This window comes from Lutra lutra, chromosome 4 (assembly GCF_902655055.1).
Source record: "Lutra lutra chromosome 4, mLutLut1.2, whole genome shotgun sequence".
NCBI lineage: Eukaryota > Metazoa > Chordata > Mammalia > Carnivora > Mustelidae > Lutra > Lutra lutra.
The window spans coordinates 20,568,536-20,587,937 of record NC_062281.1 but is presented as its reverse complement, the minus strand read 5'-3'; the positions used below and the strand labels follow the sequence as shown (position 1 = coordinate 20,587,937).

Below are 19,402 nucleotides of genomic sequence, written 5' to 3'. Positions count from 1 at the left end.
GAAGGACTGAAAATCTCTCAATGACTTCCTCACTCTGTGTTTCATTACTTAAAGCTGTGTCCATCTACAATCATCCCACCTATCATTATGACCCTTGTCCTATTCTATTGTTACTAACACTTTTCACTTGGCATTTATTATTTTCGACCTAAATGGGTTAGTTACACTTTTATAACTATCCTCCATCCCACTATCTTATTTCTCTTTATATCCTCCATAGCTCATAGGTTGACCTTAAGCGAAATATATCCTTAAGAGAGCCTCAGTTGAGTTTAATACTTAGAGCTTTGAACCAACTTATCAAAAGAACCTACTCCAAAAGTCAAAATATTTTTGAAAGAGATTGGTGAGAGAGGGTATTCAGAAAGTCTTCTGGTTCCCCTCCCCTTCTGTCCTCCTGATTTCTCAGAGATGCGTACCTAAATTATTTCATCCAGGCTACTGTGACTGAATATCATGGATGTCCCTTTGACTATTTGCATTCTATTAGTGAGGTAGAGGGCTCAATACAAAAAAAAAAAAAAAAAAAAAAAGGATGCTTTTCATGCATGAATATACCCGAAGCAAACCCTCTAATTTATAAGTGAAACAAAGGCCAAATAAACCAGAAAAAAAACTGAATGTGTGATTTATTATATTTAAGATTGGTCTATAAGGTTTAAATATGTCTGTCATAATTAACAGTAAATGAATGCAACTTTACAAAATCAGTATTTTGATACAGTACAGGACTACATGTGGCAATTGTGCATTGGAAAATTAATATTTCCTCAATGCAGATATCAAATTTGCAGCACCATTTAGAAGCTTCCACTAAAAATGCAAGCTGCAGTATTTATTACAAGCTCTACTCAAAACACAAGACTACCTAAATCAAGCATTAGAGAAAAACAGTGGAGTCATTCAGGCATAACATGTCAGATTTGGTACAGGATTAAAATACTAACTTTTTTTTAATGTCCTGGTTTCAAATTAATAAATACAAAAACAATATAAAAATATACACCAGTTGATAAGACTGCACTGCAGGTGATCAGATAGTTAGATCTCACTCTCGTACGTATGCAGGTATGTCTTTAGTGTCAGAATTTCTGGATAGCTGCGGCTTGTCTTTCGGAAGAAATCCAGACTGGTGAGCTGTTCGATGTCCCGCACCCGAGCGGTGTGCATCTTCATGAGTTCTTCTACCCATTGTGACTCATCCTCCGAGCTCTGCAGTGGAAACAGAGGACAATCAGAGCCAAACTTTTCCAGAGCAGGTTCTCCAAGCAGTCAATTTGCTGCGAGTCCACAAATGAGCCCTCCATCCTCCTGAACCCAGAACCGGTGTGTCTTGTTCCTTCCTGGCCTCCGCAGCCGCTCTACCACATTCCTGGTAGGAATGTGCCACAAATACGTGCCCTTGGCTGTGAACATTTTCAACAGCAACTAGCTGTACCAGAGAAATGAGACATGTGGTGTGAAAGGGCATTTGACTCAATAGGTTTTCAGAACATAAAATTACAAAAACCAAAGGCTCTGGAGGATTCAGCGATGTGTTTCTTTCCCCACTATTGTCAAACCACACAGGGGAGCACAGAGCAAGGGTAATCTAGAATGCTCTTCTGGCTCCTGAGGAAAGCAAAGAGCTGATGCCCCATGCACAAAATCTCACACGTGTGTTCCTGGTCTTTGAGAAGAGCCCGTGATATCGAGTACATACATGGTCTATCAAATGGCAAGGAATTGATATTTAAATAATGAGTTCAACTTAAAGCAGCTCAGAAGCTACATCTGGTGCATTAAAGCCCAAGAAACCAAGGTTGGAATTGTGGCTTTATGACTCCCTAAAGAGGAGACCTTGACCAAACTACTTAACCTCTCTAGGCTTTCTTCATTGGTTCCCATGGAAAATAATGCTTACTTCATCAGCTTTTTTGGATAGTGGGAAGAAGAAGAAAAAGGAAGGTGGGGGGCAAAGATAAAGTAAGGAAACAACATCATAGAAAAAAGGAAGGGAATCTCTTTCTGTCTTAGCAATTTGCCAATATGGCCTCCTTGGCACAAATTCCAATGACGGATGTTCAGATGTCCCACACCAAATAATTCATTCATATCTATGATGAAACTAAAAAGTAATTCAGGAGGAGTAGTACTTTGCACTTTATAAATATCTTCTTTCACTTTTGTGAGAAGTCAAGAGAAAGAATGAGATCTGAGAGCCCTGAGAATTCTGGGGGATAAGCCTACCTTCATCAGTAGACCTGAGCAAATAATTTCATTCCCAAATGCTGCCCAGAAATGCAATAGCTCCCAAGAGCCATTCTACAACTTGAAGGGTGGCTGTGTGTCCCAAGGCTGAGCATGTTCAAAAATGCCCTCGCCCAACTCCTTCACCGCACGTGTTCTCAATGAATTCGCCACCAAAGCCTGAGAACCTGCAATGGGTTTTCTCAGAAAGCTCCAACCCACACAGACCTGGACACAGAGCTCCAGCAGCTTTTGCCAGTGCTAAAAATGTACCATGAGGGTGTTGGTTCAGGAAGCTGATGCCTGGCCATCCCAGGCAAAATGAAGAAATAGGAAGAAATTGCTTTGCAGGCTGGGGAAGTAAGGATTTTAACCCTCCGTGCCCCACCCTCCTAACCCAAGCTAACCAAGTTCTCTACGATTCACAGGAAGAGACAGGCCTAAATATAACTCTGCCCACAACGGTACTGACCAATCCTCACTGTGACCATATAATTAACGAAGTAGGAGGTCTCCAAATGGATCAGGACCCCCTCAGAGTAAGCAGAGTAAGCATGAAGCTATATTTTGGGAGAATTTTCATATTCAAGTCTTTATTTGATTTTTCAGTGGTCTAATTTCTCTTTTGTAAATGCAGTCACTCAATTGTACAAAGGGGTGGAAAGGTTTTTCCTAATTTAAATAGTGGCCAGCTGGGATTGTAAGAATTCAAAGAAGAAAAAAATCTGTCTTTTGCTATTTCTTTCCTTGGGAAGTAATTTGCCAATTTCACTTGAAGGGCATTTTCTTCTGGTTCTCACATGCAGAAATCTCGCCTGCCACTAGTGGTTAGGAAATACTGGCCATACAACACAGGAAGAAAATATCTTCTGCCTGATGTGAGCCGGCAATCCACAGAAATATTTGCTAGGGGAGACTCTGGTGTGAAATGCAAAACTAGGAACATTCAAATCAAAGTTCATGTGCACCAAGGGAAAGGAAAGAAATGCTTTAAAAATAAATAATTAAGAAGATAAATGCAAAAAAAAGCCCACCCATCAACTTGCTTATTGTCTTTCTTGCTACAGACATTTACTCTTCACCTGCCTTTTCTCCCTGACTTTCTCCTAAGTAAGTTTGTGAATTCAACCCCCAGCAGTTGTAAGGTGATCTTCAAAGCAAGGACAGGCATCTGTGCAGGCAGAATAAGAATAAGACACAGGCTTGCCACGAACTCTACAAGAAATATCTCTAAGTTCTAAGCAGAGTCCAGAGCCAGAAAGGGTCGGAAGACCTGGGAGGATGTCTGTGGATTTCATTTGGGAGTTGTGCAATTTGGGGTGACTGAAGAATGCCATTGAACTGAGAGTCCCATCACCAAATTCTCCTAATAACAGAGAGACTGGAATATATACTCCCCAGGAATCTGGGTGTACCTTAAGTGGCCCACTATCACTCTGGAATGTCTTTGTAGTCTTCTGTCTTAAAAATTCATGGCAATTTAGAATTTCACCCCATAATATATGGGTTTAGTTTTTTTGCAGAAATTTTCACCTCCCCATAAGTTTGTAGTAAAACTCAAGTCCAAAGAAAGTATATCACGTTTTGCCGAGGCATTACATCATGCTGGTACACTGCTGGCTACTCTTGTGGTTATGAGTAATCAAAATGGAGGACATTGAGCTAATAAGTTGACGGCCGCCTTTCACTTTCAGTTCCCCCGCTTCTCCACCTCCCATCAAATTACCGATAAGATCTTACCGATCCTTCAGTATTATACTGCTGCCTTCCACCCTCTTTTTGAAATTCCCAAGACTATAACCTCACTTCCTGTTCTATGACCTCATTCCCGTGAATCTTGCCAAAGCACATTGAGCACCATGCTTGACCCATTCCAACTTCAATTTATCTCCCTAAAGCCTAAAATGTTGCTGTTACGTGTCAGCATTTTCCATGGCTACCTAATGCCTGTGCGACTAGAAGTTTCTAATGTCCCAAGGTTCTGCTACAGAAATCTGATAAACTTGAAAGAGGATGGGCTTCTGAAGTCAGAAGACTTGAATCTGAAGTTCTGCTCTCCTACTGACTGGCCAGGTAACATTGGATCATACTTTTCCTTTATTACCTAGAGCTTTCAAAACAGTGAATAAAATGGGAGTGGGGGGAAGACCATATACACCTGCCTGGTAGAGTAAAGAGATGATTAGAAATAATTAATTTATGACGAGGACCTGCACAATTCTTGGCTGGCAACACAGACTCAGAAAATGGCGGCAATGATTACCTCTGCCACTATTACTACTATTGCTATTATTTTTATTTTAAGTTTGATTCCAAACACTTTTCAAACCTCATGTCCCACCATTACCCTCATTTTCAATATTCTGGTCAAGCTTCATTAGCTTTCTTGGCCATATTTCAAATTTCCATTTTTTTCCCGTATTGCTTACTTGGCTTTGGATATATCCACAGCCGCCATCTTTACCCATAGCTGAAGCCATAGTCCAATAGCTACCTTGCCCATGAAGCTGATAATCTGTGGTGAAGCTATTTTTTTAATTCAATTAGCCAACATATAGTACCTCATTAATTTTTTATGTGGTTTTCAGTGATTCATTAGTTGTATATAACACCCAGTGCTCATTCTTACAGCTCTTTGCCTTTTGTAGCCATTTCTACCCCTGTTTTATTTGCTCTGGCCCACAACAGACCCCTAGAGTAGTAAGTATGTTTAGCAGACTGCTGCTTTTCCCACCACAACTTACACAATTTAGGAACTGAGTAGGATTTGTGACTAAAACCCTCTTCCCTAGATTACATTCCTGCTCCTTCTAGTCTATAACGCAAAATCATAGGGACTATTCTAAAATCAATCGTGGACTGCAGCCATTCTGTCACATTAAAGAGATCTGGGGAAGTGATGTGATAGGTCCCCAAGTGTAGGCAGAATGAGCCCAGAGCCAAGAGCCCACAGCATGGCTCCATCCCCTGCCAGGGTGTTCCTCAAGATGCCTTCCTGCCTCTGTGGACAAGTCATCTGTGCTATTTGAGAATGGGGTCACCTGTTACAACTGTTCTCATAACTAGCAGTAGATGAAAAATCTGATTTATAATGTATTTATGCCTGTGTGTATGTGTCTTTAAAAAAAGTTCTTGGGCGCCTGGGTGGCTCAGTGGGTTAAGCCTCTGCCTTCGGCTCAGGTCATGATCTCAGGGTCCTGGGATCGAGGCCCGCATCGGGCTCTCTGCTCAGCGGGAAGCCTGCTTTCTCCTCTCTCTCTCTATGCCTGCCTCTCTGCATACTTGTGATCACTCTCTCTGTTTCAAATAAATAAATAAAATCTTTAAAAAAAAAAAAAAGTTCTTATTAGAGACACTTTCAAACATCCACAAAAGTAGAGACTAATATAAAGAACCCCTGTGAATTCTTACCTAGTTTCCACAAGTATCACAATGTTGTTCCTGTCATCCTACCTTTACAAAGTATGTCTCTTGCAAAAGCGAAGACATTTGGGTAATTTGATCAGTGAACAAAATCGAACACATAATTAGAACCACAGGAAATGCACACCTCACACTCCTCCTCCCCACACCCTTACACTGAAGGTGACAAACACCAAGTTCCCAGGTGATAAGTCAGGTTTTGTTTGGATCCTTTCTTCGTTCTACTTGGTTACACTGTATAGTCCAAAAGCCTCATAGTAAGTGTGTAAGTTTCCCTGGTGGGAATCTACATTAAGAAACAAAGGTGACTCCTTTTAAAGGACTTGGTCTTTTGAACTCACATTGCAGCTCTCGTCATTGTCAGGTCGGTGAGGGAGGATGAAGGAGGAGACGGAGAGGGGGCCGTCACACTTGTCAGCCGGCTGAGTGAAATCCAGGCAGCTGGTGATGATGCTGTAGTAGTGAGTGGGTACAGGAATAGAACTGCCCTCCACGTACCTGGAGGGAGAAGAAAAACTAAAATGACCACTGATGTAGTTTGACGTAGTAGCTTTCTTTTTTAAATGGTGACCAATGAATATTGCCTAAGTCATTAAAATTAACTCCCATTCAACAGAACCATTTTTCACTTCTAAGAACTAGCCTTCTTCTGTGTTTTGAACCCAATGCTTTTGCTGCCTGAATCCCCTCTTTCTGTAGACTTGGCAGAGAGTAAGTGATGGTCCAGGCAAAGAGAAGAACACGAGCCAAGACTTAGAAGCTGGACAGGATGAACATATCAAGAGAGTAGAAATATGAGGCTGGAAGAGTCAATAAAAAGCCAAAATTTGGGGTGCCTGGGGGGCTCAATCTGTTAAACATCTGCCTTCAGTTCAGGGCATGATCCGAGGGTCCTGGGATCGAGCCCCACATTGGGCTCCACACTCTGCCTCTCCTCCCAACTTGTGCGTTCTCTCACTCTCTCTCTCTCTCAAATAAATAAATAAAATCTTAAAAAAAAAGAGTCATAATTTGGTGACTTCTGAGGGCTAAGTTGTGGGATTTGGGCATTATGGTTTAAGGAGTAAGACCTCATCAAAGGTTTCTGTGCCAGGAAGAGTCATCACGAGATCCCATGTTTCAGGAAGATAGCTTGCACAAAATTGTGTAAAGTGGACCTGAGGGAGGAGATACTGGAGAAAGGGGAATAACAAGCCCTTTCAAACCACAATGAGATGCTGAACTTGGTACAGAGACCTCATTTACTCAAGGAATTACTAAGGACTGATGAGCTAGTGACGAACCAAGAAATTAAAAAAAAAAAACCTTTTCCAGTAAACTGAAGTACAGAAACTCACAATTCCTTACCTGGATTTTATTACCTTAATTTCAATCATTTTCAAAATATATGATTGAAATATGATAACTTAATTTTGGCTAAAAACTGTTACAATGATTAGCAATAAAATAAATGTACAAGTAAGATGAAATTTCTCTTATGGATGATGAGAAAGGGAGTAGGATAACTCCTGTTTTATTAATTATATATATGAAAAAATAGCTTTTCATTCCTAATTATCTGTAAAGCACAATTAGACCCTCCCATATTTTGTGCCACTCTCTGTTTCATGCACATATAAAATTAAATGACTTCTAAAGAGGGGAGGCTGGGTGGCTCAGTTGGTTAAACAGTGGACTCTTGATTTCCACTCAGGTCATATCTGAGGATCCTGGAACTGGGCCCCATGGTGGACTCCCTGCTCAGTGGAGAGTCTACAACCCCCCCCCTTCTGCCTCTCCCCCTCCACTCATTCTCCGTCTCTTGCTTTCTCTCTCTCAAATAAATAAAATCTTAAAAAAAAAAAAAAAGACATACTGAACCAGAAAATCTAAGGGATTCCAAAAGTCCCCCCCCAAAAATAGAGATAAGGGAAAATTATCATCTTTCCACTGAAGAGTTGTTAAAGAATAAATGACAAATTAAAAAAAAAATCTTTTGGTACATTTCTCTCATGGAATGGAAAAGTCTATGTTTTCACCACAAAACTCCATTCCATTCCAACCACCATTACCATGTTTCATCAAAGGTCCAAAAGCACCAAAGAAGTCATAAGGAGATTCAAAGAGCAAAGGATTTCAGGGGTATCAGCTCTTCTTGAATGTGTGAATATTTGAAAAAAAGCCTTAAGTGAGCTCTTAAGAATTTAAAACCACACCCTGAGCAGAAATGACAAACTTACTGTTTGATTTTATCCTGTGTGTCATGTAAACCATCATAGTCATAGTCAAAAATTGGTCCACTTATCACATTAACTCCATTTCTTTCTGAAGCATATTTCTTCACCAATACCCTTTGGAAATAATTCCAGATTCCTGTGGGGGGAAAAAAATCTGTAATTCATGAACAAAAACCCCTTGCTGTGGTTGAATTCTCTTTAGGATGCATTCTACAAGCCAAAGGTCACAAACCAAGAGACAGCAGAGCTGTTGTGATTCTTGAAAAGAATTTGCCTGAAGTACCAGCTGTGTGTGTTTCATTTATGAGCCAGCAAAGGGAAAGGTATGGAGACACTGGTAGGGGAGTTTAGCTCACCTAGCCCAGTAAGTCAGGGAAGGTTTCCTCACTGAAATTGCTCCTGAGTTCTGAAGGATAAGTGGGTGTTTTCTAGGCAAAGGGGTGGAAACACACCAGGCAAGGGGAACTGTGTGTACAAAAGAGGAAGTACAGTGTTTGTGAGAAACTGAAAAAAAGGCCTTCATCTACCTTTTCTTCCTTCCTTCCTTCCACAAGCTTATTTCCAAGTTTGTGTCTCTAGCCCTGACCCTTCGAAGGAGCTCCAGATGCGTTACTCAAGCAATACCTAATAATCATGGCTAGCAAAAATTTATCAGAACAGAATTCTTGGTCTTCATTCCCAATCCTGCTTGAACTTTTGGCTTCTCCATCAGTTAATCTCCCTCACTCACTCACGTGATCAGGTCCAAATCCTAGGAGTCATTGTCAAGTGGCTCCTTTCACATACACGTGAACAAGCCCTCCAGGTTTACCTCTGTAATACTCTCCCATCATCCAAACCTGATGACCTCTCACCATCTTCACGGCATCCACCCGTCTCAGTTACTCCCTTCTCAGCAAAGAACTACCGCAGAAGACAACTTCCCAGTTAGAAACCCTTACTTCTCCACAGCCCATTTCGTAATAGCCATTGGGATCATTTTGCACCATAATCAGATTGTTTCATGTTCTTCCCAACTTCCTGTTCCTAACATTCCAGATGAGGTATCACTGCAATTAGAATAAAGTCCCAACTTTCCACTGTGGCCCCTGCCTACCTGCATAACTTTACTTCCTACTTCTTCCTCCCTCAGGTACATGGCTTTCTTCTTGCCTTCCTATTTGCCAAACTTGTTTCAGACTAAGCTTTTGCGTTTGCTCTTCCTTTTGCTGGGAAACCTCCCTGATCTGTGCATGTCTGCTTCGTCCTCCTTCATCATTTCTCATTTTCAAGGTCACCCCTGGAGAGGACTTCTCTGCCCACCTTAGCTCCAGTTGATAGTATGGTCAGTCGGAATGGCAAGAGAACAGGAAAGGCACATAGTGAGTTGGTTCTGCGATGTTAGGTATAACTTAACTACACTCTGCTCTCCATGGGGATGGGGATGGTGAGGTTCTGGCCGTTATCACTTCTTATCTCCCCTTATTAAAAAGCACTTGGCTGTTTTTCTCAAGGTGCTTCTACTGTTCTTTATACCTCCTGATACTCTACTCTGAGTGAGAAAGACAGAGCAGCCCACTAGAGCCCAGATGCCCTAGATGTTTGTAAGAGAGAAAGGAGACCAGTGGGAGAGCAGTTTGAATGTTAAGCAGAAAAACTGGAAAGGCAGAGAGGGAAAGAAATAACAATGAGAACAGTCAAAAAACCAAACCCACAGACATGTGGCATGTGAAAAAACCATTCCTCTAGGGAAGAACAGGGAGCCCTCTGTGAAAGGCCTCTTGCCATGCCAGCCTCGGGGTGGTACTGTGTGTTTCCTTTATTATACTTGGTCAAAAAAGCATCAGCAAAGAATAATGAAATCCAGGAAACCGTGATTTGTGGAAATTAAATGAAGATGCATTTCATGTAATATGATAACAAATGTATCTATGTGGGTTTCTAAAACATTTCTCGGGGGGGCTAAAAAATAAAACCCAGGAAATCTCCTTTTAAAAGCTTAGTTTAATTTTTACTCATAAGCCATGGATTCTACACCCTTGAATAAACCTTCACTTACTAGCTAGGACATCAAATAAACATTTTTTTTTTCTCTTAATGACATTGACCATTTCACCGATGTCAAGTTGGTGGAGCTTGTCACTGTTGATGGCACTCCACAATCACATGTTTGGATTCTGAGACTTTGTTTTAGCCCCAAGAGTCCTGTAACACAGTCAGTGCTCCTTTGCCAAATGGAAGCTGATAGAGGTGCTTCCCTTTCCTATCTTTTCTATAAGCATATAAGTCTCTTCACTGGAAAGGGAGGTAAAGGTTATTCCAGAATGTTTTTTCTATCTTTGGATACATGGATGGATGGATGGATGGATGGATGGATGGATGGGCAAATGAGTAAATTCTTTGTAATCAGAAATAGGAAATGGATTATTCTGGTCATTGGACAATTAAGTCATAAATCCATATAAGCCATAGAGATCATGCAATCAAATCTCATAATTTTATAAATGAGAGGTTAAATGACATTTTTATGATTACATAAGTGGTCATACTCGGGGGACTAGAACTTGGTTTTGGGGGCAGGGCTCGCTATGCCATTCATAGCATCACTATCATCTACCATCATGTCACATATAAAGAAATTATGAGTGTTCAATGAAACTAGAATAATTTTCAAAGCTCTTTCTGAATTTCACAGTCAAATGTATTCTGACTGAACACATCATCACCAGCAACCCTAAAGGAGAGAAGTGCTAGTAGCTTCTAACAGTCAGTAAATAAATGTAGGTATTGTTAAATGTCAAGTGACCTCCAAAACAGTTAGTTAAGCATCTGTCTTTAGCTCAGGTTATGATCTCAGGGTCCTGGGATTGAGCCCCGCATCTGGCCCCCTGCTCAGTGGGGAGTCTGCTTCTTCCTCTCCCTCTGCCCCTCCCCCCGACTCCTGCTCTCCCTCTCTCGCTCTCAAATAAATAACCAAAATCTTAAAAAAAAAAAAGGAAAGTTTTTTAAAAAATAGAAAATATAAACACATGAAAGATACTATTATTATCAAAATTAATATAGAGGTAGAAAATGCAAGCAGTAAATTTAGAAATATTTCTTTTCATAAGTAGTAGTTTACTAGATAAATATCAGACTTACGTTTGAAAGCAGGGTACATTGGAACCATATTGGTTACAAGGAATGCATCATACTTAGCTTCCGGTGAAGAGCTCAGATCTAAACAGTAGGCAAACAAACAGTGTCCATTATTTACCAAAATCTACATCAATAAAAAATCAATTTTCTAAAATGGTCCAAACAGCATGAAGTGAATGGTGAATGGATCCACTCCTTTATTTCTACTCATTCCCTACTTGATATAGCATTCCCTGCTTCCCCTCCCACCCAATCTCTTTTCTTCACCAAGAGCTCTCTCCTCAAAATTTTTACAATGTTTCTTCTTCCTACCGGGTTTTGGGTCAACTAAGTATTATGTAAAAGAATTCCTTGATTTCACTAGTCTAATTTGGACTTTAAAATGTCATCAAGCTATTGAGAAATAATAAAAACACTTTCCATATTCTTAAGCGATCACCTGTATAGAATTTAAAACATTAAAGTCTTAACGATATACTATTTCACTTTCAGGTTCCCACTTAATGATGCGAGGGGGTACAATGTATATTCCCTCGTACTTCAAAATGCTTCTAGAGAACAGGATTTATGAAAGGTGGTTTCTCTTCTGACTGATTTTTGGAAGGTTCCCACAGAAGTTCACCTCTTCAATCTCTTCAGTGTCTCTCCAGAAGAAAACCTGAAGACCACTGAAATCTTAACAGTCCAAATTCCAGAAAATAACATCCCTCTAGAATGGTCAGATCCTGATGTTCTATAACTTACAAGGAGGGAAGAGGAATCCATAGGACATCTGTTTATCATTTTTGTAGGCCAAACAGCTTTGACTGAAACTCGGAGACACACGGACATCAGGCCGAACACAGCTGGTCAGGTACTCAGGGACGCCTGAGACCTCTGCCTGTATGGTGAGTCAGAGGTAGTTAGGAATGCCATCACAAAGACTTTGCTAAAGCAGTGGGGAACTATGGAAGCCAGGCTGCCCTGTCATGACCAGCCAGAACCAAAACCCCTCTAGCTTTCCCTAGAGCTCATACTCTGATATCCTGACTCCAAAACCAAAGCCTCAGTTTCAAATACAGTAAGCCAGGAATTTTCAAACTCCTGTATTATTTAGTGACAGAACTCTTTTATCAAAATCCTAAGTAAAACAACAATATAAAAGCAGAAATTGGGGAAAAAAAAAAGCAGAAATTGCACTGTTGAAAAAAATGGGTAGGATTCCACTGAAGATAGCTTAAAAAATAAGACTCTAAGAAATAATATAGACATATCATCTATACAAAGAGATACTGTACATACAGCTGTACCAGGGGCACAAATGAACAGGAAGTTGGGCTTGCAGCACTGGAGTATTCACTTTCTAATCAAAAATCAAAAACATGCCTCAATTGCCAAATACATTTTTTTATTCCAGATATAAATTTACCTATCTCATCCTCACCAAAACTGAGACTCCCAACATCTTTATTAAATTAAATCTTTATTAAATATTTTTAATCTTTATTAATTAATCTTATTAATCTTTAATTAAATTAAATCTTTATTAAAAAAGAAGATGTTGGCAGTCAAGGAGGCCGTGCAGGGGGAGGCCAGGGGTATATGGGAACTCTGTGTCCCGATGCAATTTTGCTGTGAGCCTAAAACTGCTATAAAAAATAAATACATAAATAAAGGCTATTAAAACAAACAGCAAAATCTGGGTGTCTTCGTAACTACTGGGCAACAGAAAGCAGAGTTAAAGCGATGACAAGCATTAGTATCCTCCCTTCGATGTGTCGATAATTGAACATATTCCCGTGAAGTTATTAGAACATTGAATAGAGCTTAATTCAAAATATCTTGCAATAGATTCGATGCCAGATTTCTTTCATCAAGAAAAATTAAAATCTTTTCAAAGACAAATTTCTGTTAAGCAAGCAATCATTATGTGAGTGCAAGGCACGTAATCGCAAGATGAATATAAAACCCAACTTTTTCAATGACCTGTTTGGAAATAGTGTATGATGTCCAGAGTGGCATTAGGAATATTTCACTATAACCACTTTCAAAGTCAGTGTGATATAAGATATCATATCTCGTCCGATAAAGCACTGCAGGCCGACCGTAGAGGAGGTGTCTCTCTAGGAAAAAGAAAGTAGACTGTGTTAAACACACATTAAACTTTACAACAAATGTGAAAGAAATATTGGAAGAGTCAAGTTGTCCAAAATTTGCTTGCTTACTTATTAATAGTGTGGTTCCTTCTTCTTAATTTAATCAAGTTAGTTTTCCTAACACTTTGTGGTTTATCTGACCACCTAAGCATGGGTCAAAGCTCACTGTTACCAAAAGTATTATGTAAATGCCATATTTGTTTTGAATGCTTTTTTTAGTTATAAAGAATTTTAATCTGTAGAGGAAGGAAACATGATAGTAAATATTGAAATGATTCAGCTGAATGCAAAGTCGATAGGATTGATTTTTATAGAATTCATTCATTTGACCCCTGAAAAGGCTCATCAAATTAACCAATGATTTAATTAAGAGGAAGGCACTCTTTGATCATTATTTGCAAACTACAACTCAAATGATGCATTATTTCAGCATAAACGGTGAGTAGTAATGAGCATTTAAAGTAAGCAGCTTTGTCATATGGAGGAGAACTCTTTAGGTAAGAACTTAAAGGAACATGTATAGATAAATTAAGTGGGCATTCAGGAGGGTCCTTTAAATACAGAAGAGGGAACATCATCACGGACCAAAGAATTCAGTTAAGACCCAAGAATGGGGACCTCCAAGAGAAAGCTCTCCTCTTGGGGGTGGGGGGGTCTAAAACCTTACTCTTTTAAGAAGAAGAGAAGGGACTTTAGTGTGCAAACCTTTATTCCACACCCACAATAAATGCCTGGAGTGTGAGCTGCCCGTTTTGGATAGGCTAAAGTCAGAACTTCCATAGATTCTTGGAAATTGAACGGACCAAAATGTTTAGAGATTGAGGCTTAGGCAATTCACAATTCCCTAAGTGATCATCAAAAAAATTTTTATGATTATTTTTATTACAGGAAATCAATTCTGGCAATCACTTATTAAATTATGTATACATGTTGCTTTAATTAAAGTATTACCATTCTATGCAAGTAACAGAGAAAACTCTTTGTAGAATGTTTTGCAAGACTTTCCCAAGTAGAACTGCTGATTTGAGGCAAAGTGACCCACACTGCTATCACAAAAGCCTGGCTTCTTCAGCATTGCAGTAAATGGAGAAGCCTTGTTCAAGCTGCCAAATTTGGGGACCCACCCTAAGAATTAGGACATAATAGGATAACCTTATATAAATGAAATATAATGAAGAAATAAGAAGCCAGCAAATCATAACAGTAGTACTTGGGGACAGTTAACCAAGTCAGACTTTCCTTCAAAACTCAAACCAAACCTTTTCTAGGTTCAAAATTTCCATTAACGTTTTCCTTGTTTTCATTTTTGCTGCCTCTGAACTTCCTGGTTTCAGCTGGAAGCAGAAGTATCAAAATTCTTTGAGAAGCTATTCTCTTTTTATCATTCAAGTTTTAATGCTTACCAAACACATTCCTCCAAATTCAAATGCAGGGCTAGCATCCAATCTATCCCATTAAGAGACAACAAAACAGCAGCCATGTTTTTCCTTGCAACACCCCTCCTAAGAACAGCCACCAACAATAGTCTTGGGCAATCTAGGTTCCACCAAATCTGGCTTCCTCTCCAGTCCTCATTTACTTCTGCGAAGCCTGGTTTATTTATAATAATCTGGTCATTATCATCCTTAGCAATTCCATGCTGATTCCTTTTCTTTCTACCAGGAATGGCTTCTCCAGCAGTCCTATCACCGATCTCCCTTCAAATTTTTCATTAATGTATTCTCTCTCATCAAACATTTACTGAGCACCTTTTTTTGTGCCAGGCCTTGGGCTATAGTAGAGAGATACTGGGCCAAGATAATGATGAGAGAGTTCTTACTGATGTAGGAAAGATGTTAGGGTTCAGAGCTGAAGGCCAAGAAAAGATTCTTGAAACATCTTTGGTGCAAAAAGGTAGTTTTATTAAAGCACAGGGGCAGGACCTGTTGGCAGAAAGAGCTGCCCTGGGGTTGTGAAGAGTAGCTCCAATTATCTACTTTCAAGTTGGGAGAGCTGTTAGGGATAGCATAAGTCTCTAAGGAATTTGAAAGCAAGGTTTCCAGGACCTTGAGGGGGCTAGCTGTTGTTAGGAAAAGGTCATTTATCTAATAAAACCTTAGTCATGAGACCCTTTAGATGTGTATCATTGGGTCATATGCTTGGGGGATGATTGCCAACATGTATCTTGGGGGGGTAGAGATAAAGGAAATTTCCAAAGGAATTTTTGCATGTTAAAGTAGACTTGCAGGATCCTGGGGGATCAGGCTAAGATTGCCTTTTGCCTTTAGCAAAGTATCAACTTCGAAGCAGCTGTGTTCCTAGAGGAATGTCACTCTGCCTGTTTCAAGGACTTGTCAATGGGCTATAAGTGGTCAGGAAATTTAATTTTTCTTTTGCCTCTGTTTCTTACAACATTACCTTTGAAAATCTCACAGTTCAATGGGAGAGACCAACATAGCATAAATAAATCAAGTGCAATAATGTATGAACTTCATCAGAGATATTTACAAAGTGTGATCGGAACCCAGAGCATCATGACTGCCATGGATGGGGGAGACGTGGCATCAGTACAGTCCTTACAGAAGGTAGAAAGCTAAGCCTGCTTCCCTAGCATAATTGTTAGCAGTGCCCCTTTCCATACTCAAATGTGGATGACAAATAACACACTCACATTGTCCAGAGCCCCATGGAAGAGAAATGAAGGAGCGAGGAAGAGAGGGACAAAAGGGAAAGTGATACGTTAAGATTCACTTTCTTCTGAAAGATTTCCCCAGTTGAGCTTCTCCATCTCTATTCACTCTTCTGTTCTGAATTTAGAGAAATGTGCACTTCAGTTCTGCCTGGGTGGCTCAGTTGGTTAACGGTCTGCCTTTGGCTCAGGTCATGATCTCAGGGTCCTGGGATCCAGCCCTATGTCAGCTCACTGCTGAGTGTGCCTCTCCCTCTGCCACTGCCCCTCCCCCAACTTGTGTGCACTCTCTCTCTCTCTCTCAGATAATTAAATAAAATCTTGAAAAAAAAATTAAAAAAAGAAATGTGCACTTCATCATAGCTCCCAAGCTAAGCACAACTGCTGTTTTGGGCACATAGCTGAGCACAAACATATCTTTATGTGACTATTTCTTAACTATTAACTGGTATATACAGCATGAAGGAAAAACAATACAGTGGTTTTGACAGTTTCCTAAAATCTAACCAATTTCCCTGATTAACCCAAAGCATAATTGTCTTCCTAAAGTATAATTGTTTCATCTAAGAAAGAGGTGAAATAATCTTTGCAGAAAGAAACACAAGTTTTATGGTCCAGAGTCAAAATTTAGATTTTTCCTTTTTCAGTTTGTCAGAGTAGAAAAGAACCACTGATTCTTGGTCTCAGCCTGACTCTGCTACTCTTTGAGACATCTTGGACAAACCATCCATGGCATTTCTGTTTAGCAAAGAGTTCCTGCTTGAGCCATAAAACTGTACTTGAGTCTCAGTCTCTGGACACATAAGCTCTTCATCTTGAGACCAGTCATCCCAGAGAGGAGACTGCAAGTCTCCACTTGTGAAATACGTTCCTCGTTATTTCTTGATATGGGTCTAGACTCCATGTCTTCTCAGGCTGGGTTCCTGTTCCATGAGATTCCAGACAGAGTCTTCATTCTATACCCCAGTTCCCTGCTTACAGTAGTCTCTGGCATTTTGGGTACTTGCTAAGGTTCTCCTCCAGATACCACATTTGGCAAAATACTGTGAGGCAAATCTTTTTAAGTGGTGTGGACTTCCTCAGGGCTCATTCTTTTGTCTTCCAAAATTTGGTCATCCAGACGTTGAGTTTATATTTCTTTTCCCTCCTCAGCTTCCTGATTCATATTCCCACAGATTAGGAGGCTGACTTGAGAGCCACATGAAAATCTCTCTTTTTTAGTCTCTTTTTTTTTAAAAAACAAAACAAAACAAAACAAAAAAAAAAAACATTCACTCCCACGTAATATGCTGTTGGATTTTACCGCATAATCTCTATCCAAAGTTTTTCCTTTTCCTACATCCTTTCTCCTCCTTTCCCTTGAAGGGCCTGCTATCATTTATTGCCATGTCAACCTCCTCTGAGATTTGATCCAATGCCTGTTAATGTCCTGTTCTTTCTTATCTTAACCCTTAATATACTATGCTGTAATTCATCAACCAGCTAAATCTCATGATAAAATAATAATTTAATAGGATAAAGATTTTCTCTGTTTTGTTCATCATTGTATCTCTACCTCTAACAATACCAAATGCATAATATCTACCTGGTAAATACTTGTTGAAGACATGCATGATTGTATTATTTTTTTTTTAAGCACTGTTCTTTATGACTCTTAAGAACTAACTTTTTATATATGACCTGCCTAATAAAACCCTGAAAGATACACTAGCCAGATCAATATCATCTTCATTTTACTAATGAAGGAACTGGAGGTTCATGATTTGTCCAAGATAATTCAGCTACAAAGCAGTACCCAGAATGTAGGCCTCTATCCTCCTGGTCCATTATTCCTCTTTAGCTTTTTGGGCAGCCTCCAAATCGATGCTAACTCCTGGGTTATCTAAGGAAGGCATAGGCATACTGGAATGAAGATCTGGCTACTCCCAGGCATGAGTTCTGCCTGAGTCATGCTTGGTGAGAAGCTAATAAGAACAGCTATGGGCCTTGAGAAAGAAAAACAAACATGGAGGCATCACAATTCTGGACTTCAAGTTATACTACAAAGCTGTAGTAATTAAAACAGTATGGTACTGCCACAAAAATAGACAATGGACCAGAATAGAAAACCCAGAAATGAACCCACAACTATATGGTCAATTAATCTTCAACAAAGCTGGGAAGAACATCCAATGGAAAAAGACAGTCTCTTTAACAAATGGTGTTGGGAAAACTGGACAGCAACTCACAAAAGAATGAAAGTGGACCACGTTCTGTCACCATACACAAAAATAAATTTGAAATGGATTAAAGATCTAAATATGAGACAAGAAACCATTAAAATCCTAGAAGAGAACACAGGCAGTAACCTCTTTGACATCTGCTATTGCAACATTTTTCTAGATATGTCTCCTGAGGCAAGGGAAACAAAAGCAAAAATAAATTATTGGGACTTCATCAAAATAAAAAGCTTCTGTACAACAAAGGAAATAATCAACAAAACTCAAAGGAATGGGAGAAGATACCTGCAAATGATATATCTGATAAAGGGCTAGTATCCAAAATATATAAAGAACTTAAACAACTCCATACCCCAAAAATAAATAATTCCATTTAAAAATGGGAACAAGACATGAAGAGACATTTTTCCAAAGAATACATACAGACAAGAGACACATGAAAAGATATTCAACGTTGCTGATCATCAGGGAAATGCAAATCAAAACTACAACAATATATCACCTCGTACCTATCAAAGTGGCTAAAATCAACAACACAAGAAACAGGTGTTGGTGAGGAGGTATAGAAAAAGAAACCCTCATGCATTTTTGGTAGGAATGCAAACTGGCACAGCAACTCTGGAAAACATTACTGAGTTTCCTCAACAAGTTAAAAATAGAACTACCCTAAGACCCAAAAATTGCACTACTAGGTATTTACCCAAAGAATAGAAAAATACCGATTCAAAGGGATACATGCACCCAATGTTTATAGCAGCATATCTATAATAGCTAAATTATGGGAAGAGCCCAAATGTCCATTGACTGATGAATAGATAAAAAAAAGATATAATGAAATATATATATAATAATATATATAAAATGAAACATCACTCAGCCATGAAAAATAATGAAATCTTGCCATTTGCAGCCACATGGATAGAGCTAGAGAGTATTATGCTAAACAAAATAAGTCACCAGAGAAAGATAAATGCCATATGATTTCATTCATATGTGGAATTTGAGGAACAAAACAAAGGATCATAGGGCAAAAAAAGAGAGAGGCAAACCAAGAAACAGACTCTTAAGTATAGAGAACAGATTGATGGTTACCAGAGGGGAGGTGGGTGGGAGATGGGCTGAGTAGGTGATGGGAATTGAGGAGAGAATTTGTGATGAGCACCGGGTGTTGTATGGAAGTACTGAATCACTAAATTTTACACCTGAAACTAATATCACACTATCTGTTAATTAACTGGAATTTAAGTAAATCTATTAATTTTTAAAGAAAGAAGAGCAATTTGTATCAAAGCATCTAGTACATCAGAAACCACTTCCAGACCCTGAGAAGCACTGAGATTCTCTTGATGTTTTCTCTTCATATCAGCCCTTAGAATGGGAAGCATTTACAGAGAA

General features: G+C 39.4%; 1 protein-coding gene across 8 annotated transcripts in view; it reads right to left on the bottom strand.

Annotated features, from left to right (window-relative positions):
• Positions 1 to 611: 611 nt before the first annotated feature.
• The window catches only part of ENPP2 (ectonucleotide pyrophosphatase/phosphodiesterase 2), a 108,001-nt gene continuing 89,210 nt past the window's right edge, over positions 612 to 19,402 (bottom strand). For 5 of the 8 annotated variants that reach the window (XM_047725974.1, XM_047725968.1, XM_047725966.1 and 2 more), the window contains 7 exons: positions 14,380 to 14,454; positions 12,951 to 13,087; positions 11,730 to 11,865; positions 10,989 to 11,066; positions 7,872 to 8,004; positions 5,994 to 6,150; positions 612 to 1,212 (listed from right to left, as the gene is read on the bottom strand). In XM_047725974.1, the coding sequence (XP_047581930.1) occupies positions 1,042 to 1,212; positions 5,994 to 6,150; positions 7,872 to 8,004; positions 10,989 to 11,066; positions 11,730 to 11,865; positions 12,951 to 13,087; positions 14,380 to 14,454 (887 nt within the window). In that variant the 3' untranslated portion in view covers positions 612 to 1,041. The remainder of the gene's footprint in view (positions 1,213 to 5,993; positions 6,151 to 7,871; positions 8,005 to 10,988; positions 11,067 to 11,729; positions 11,866 to 12,950; positions 13,088 to 14,379; positions 14,455 to 19,402) is intronic. The other 3 variants (XM_047725970.1, XM_047725969.1, XM_047725973.1) reach the window with 1 other exon arrangement.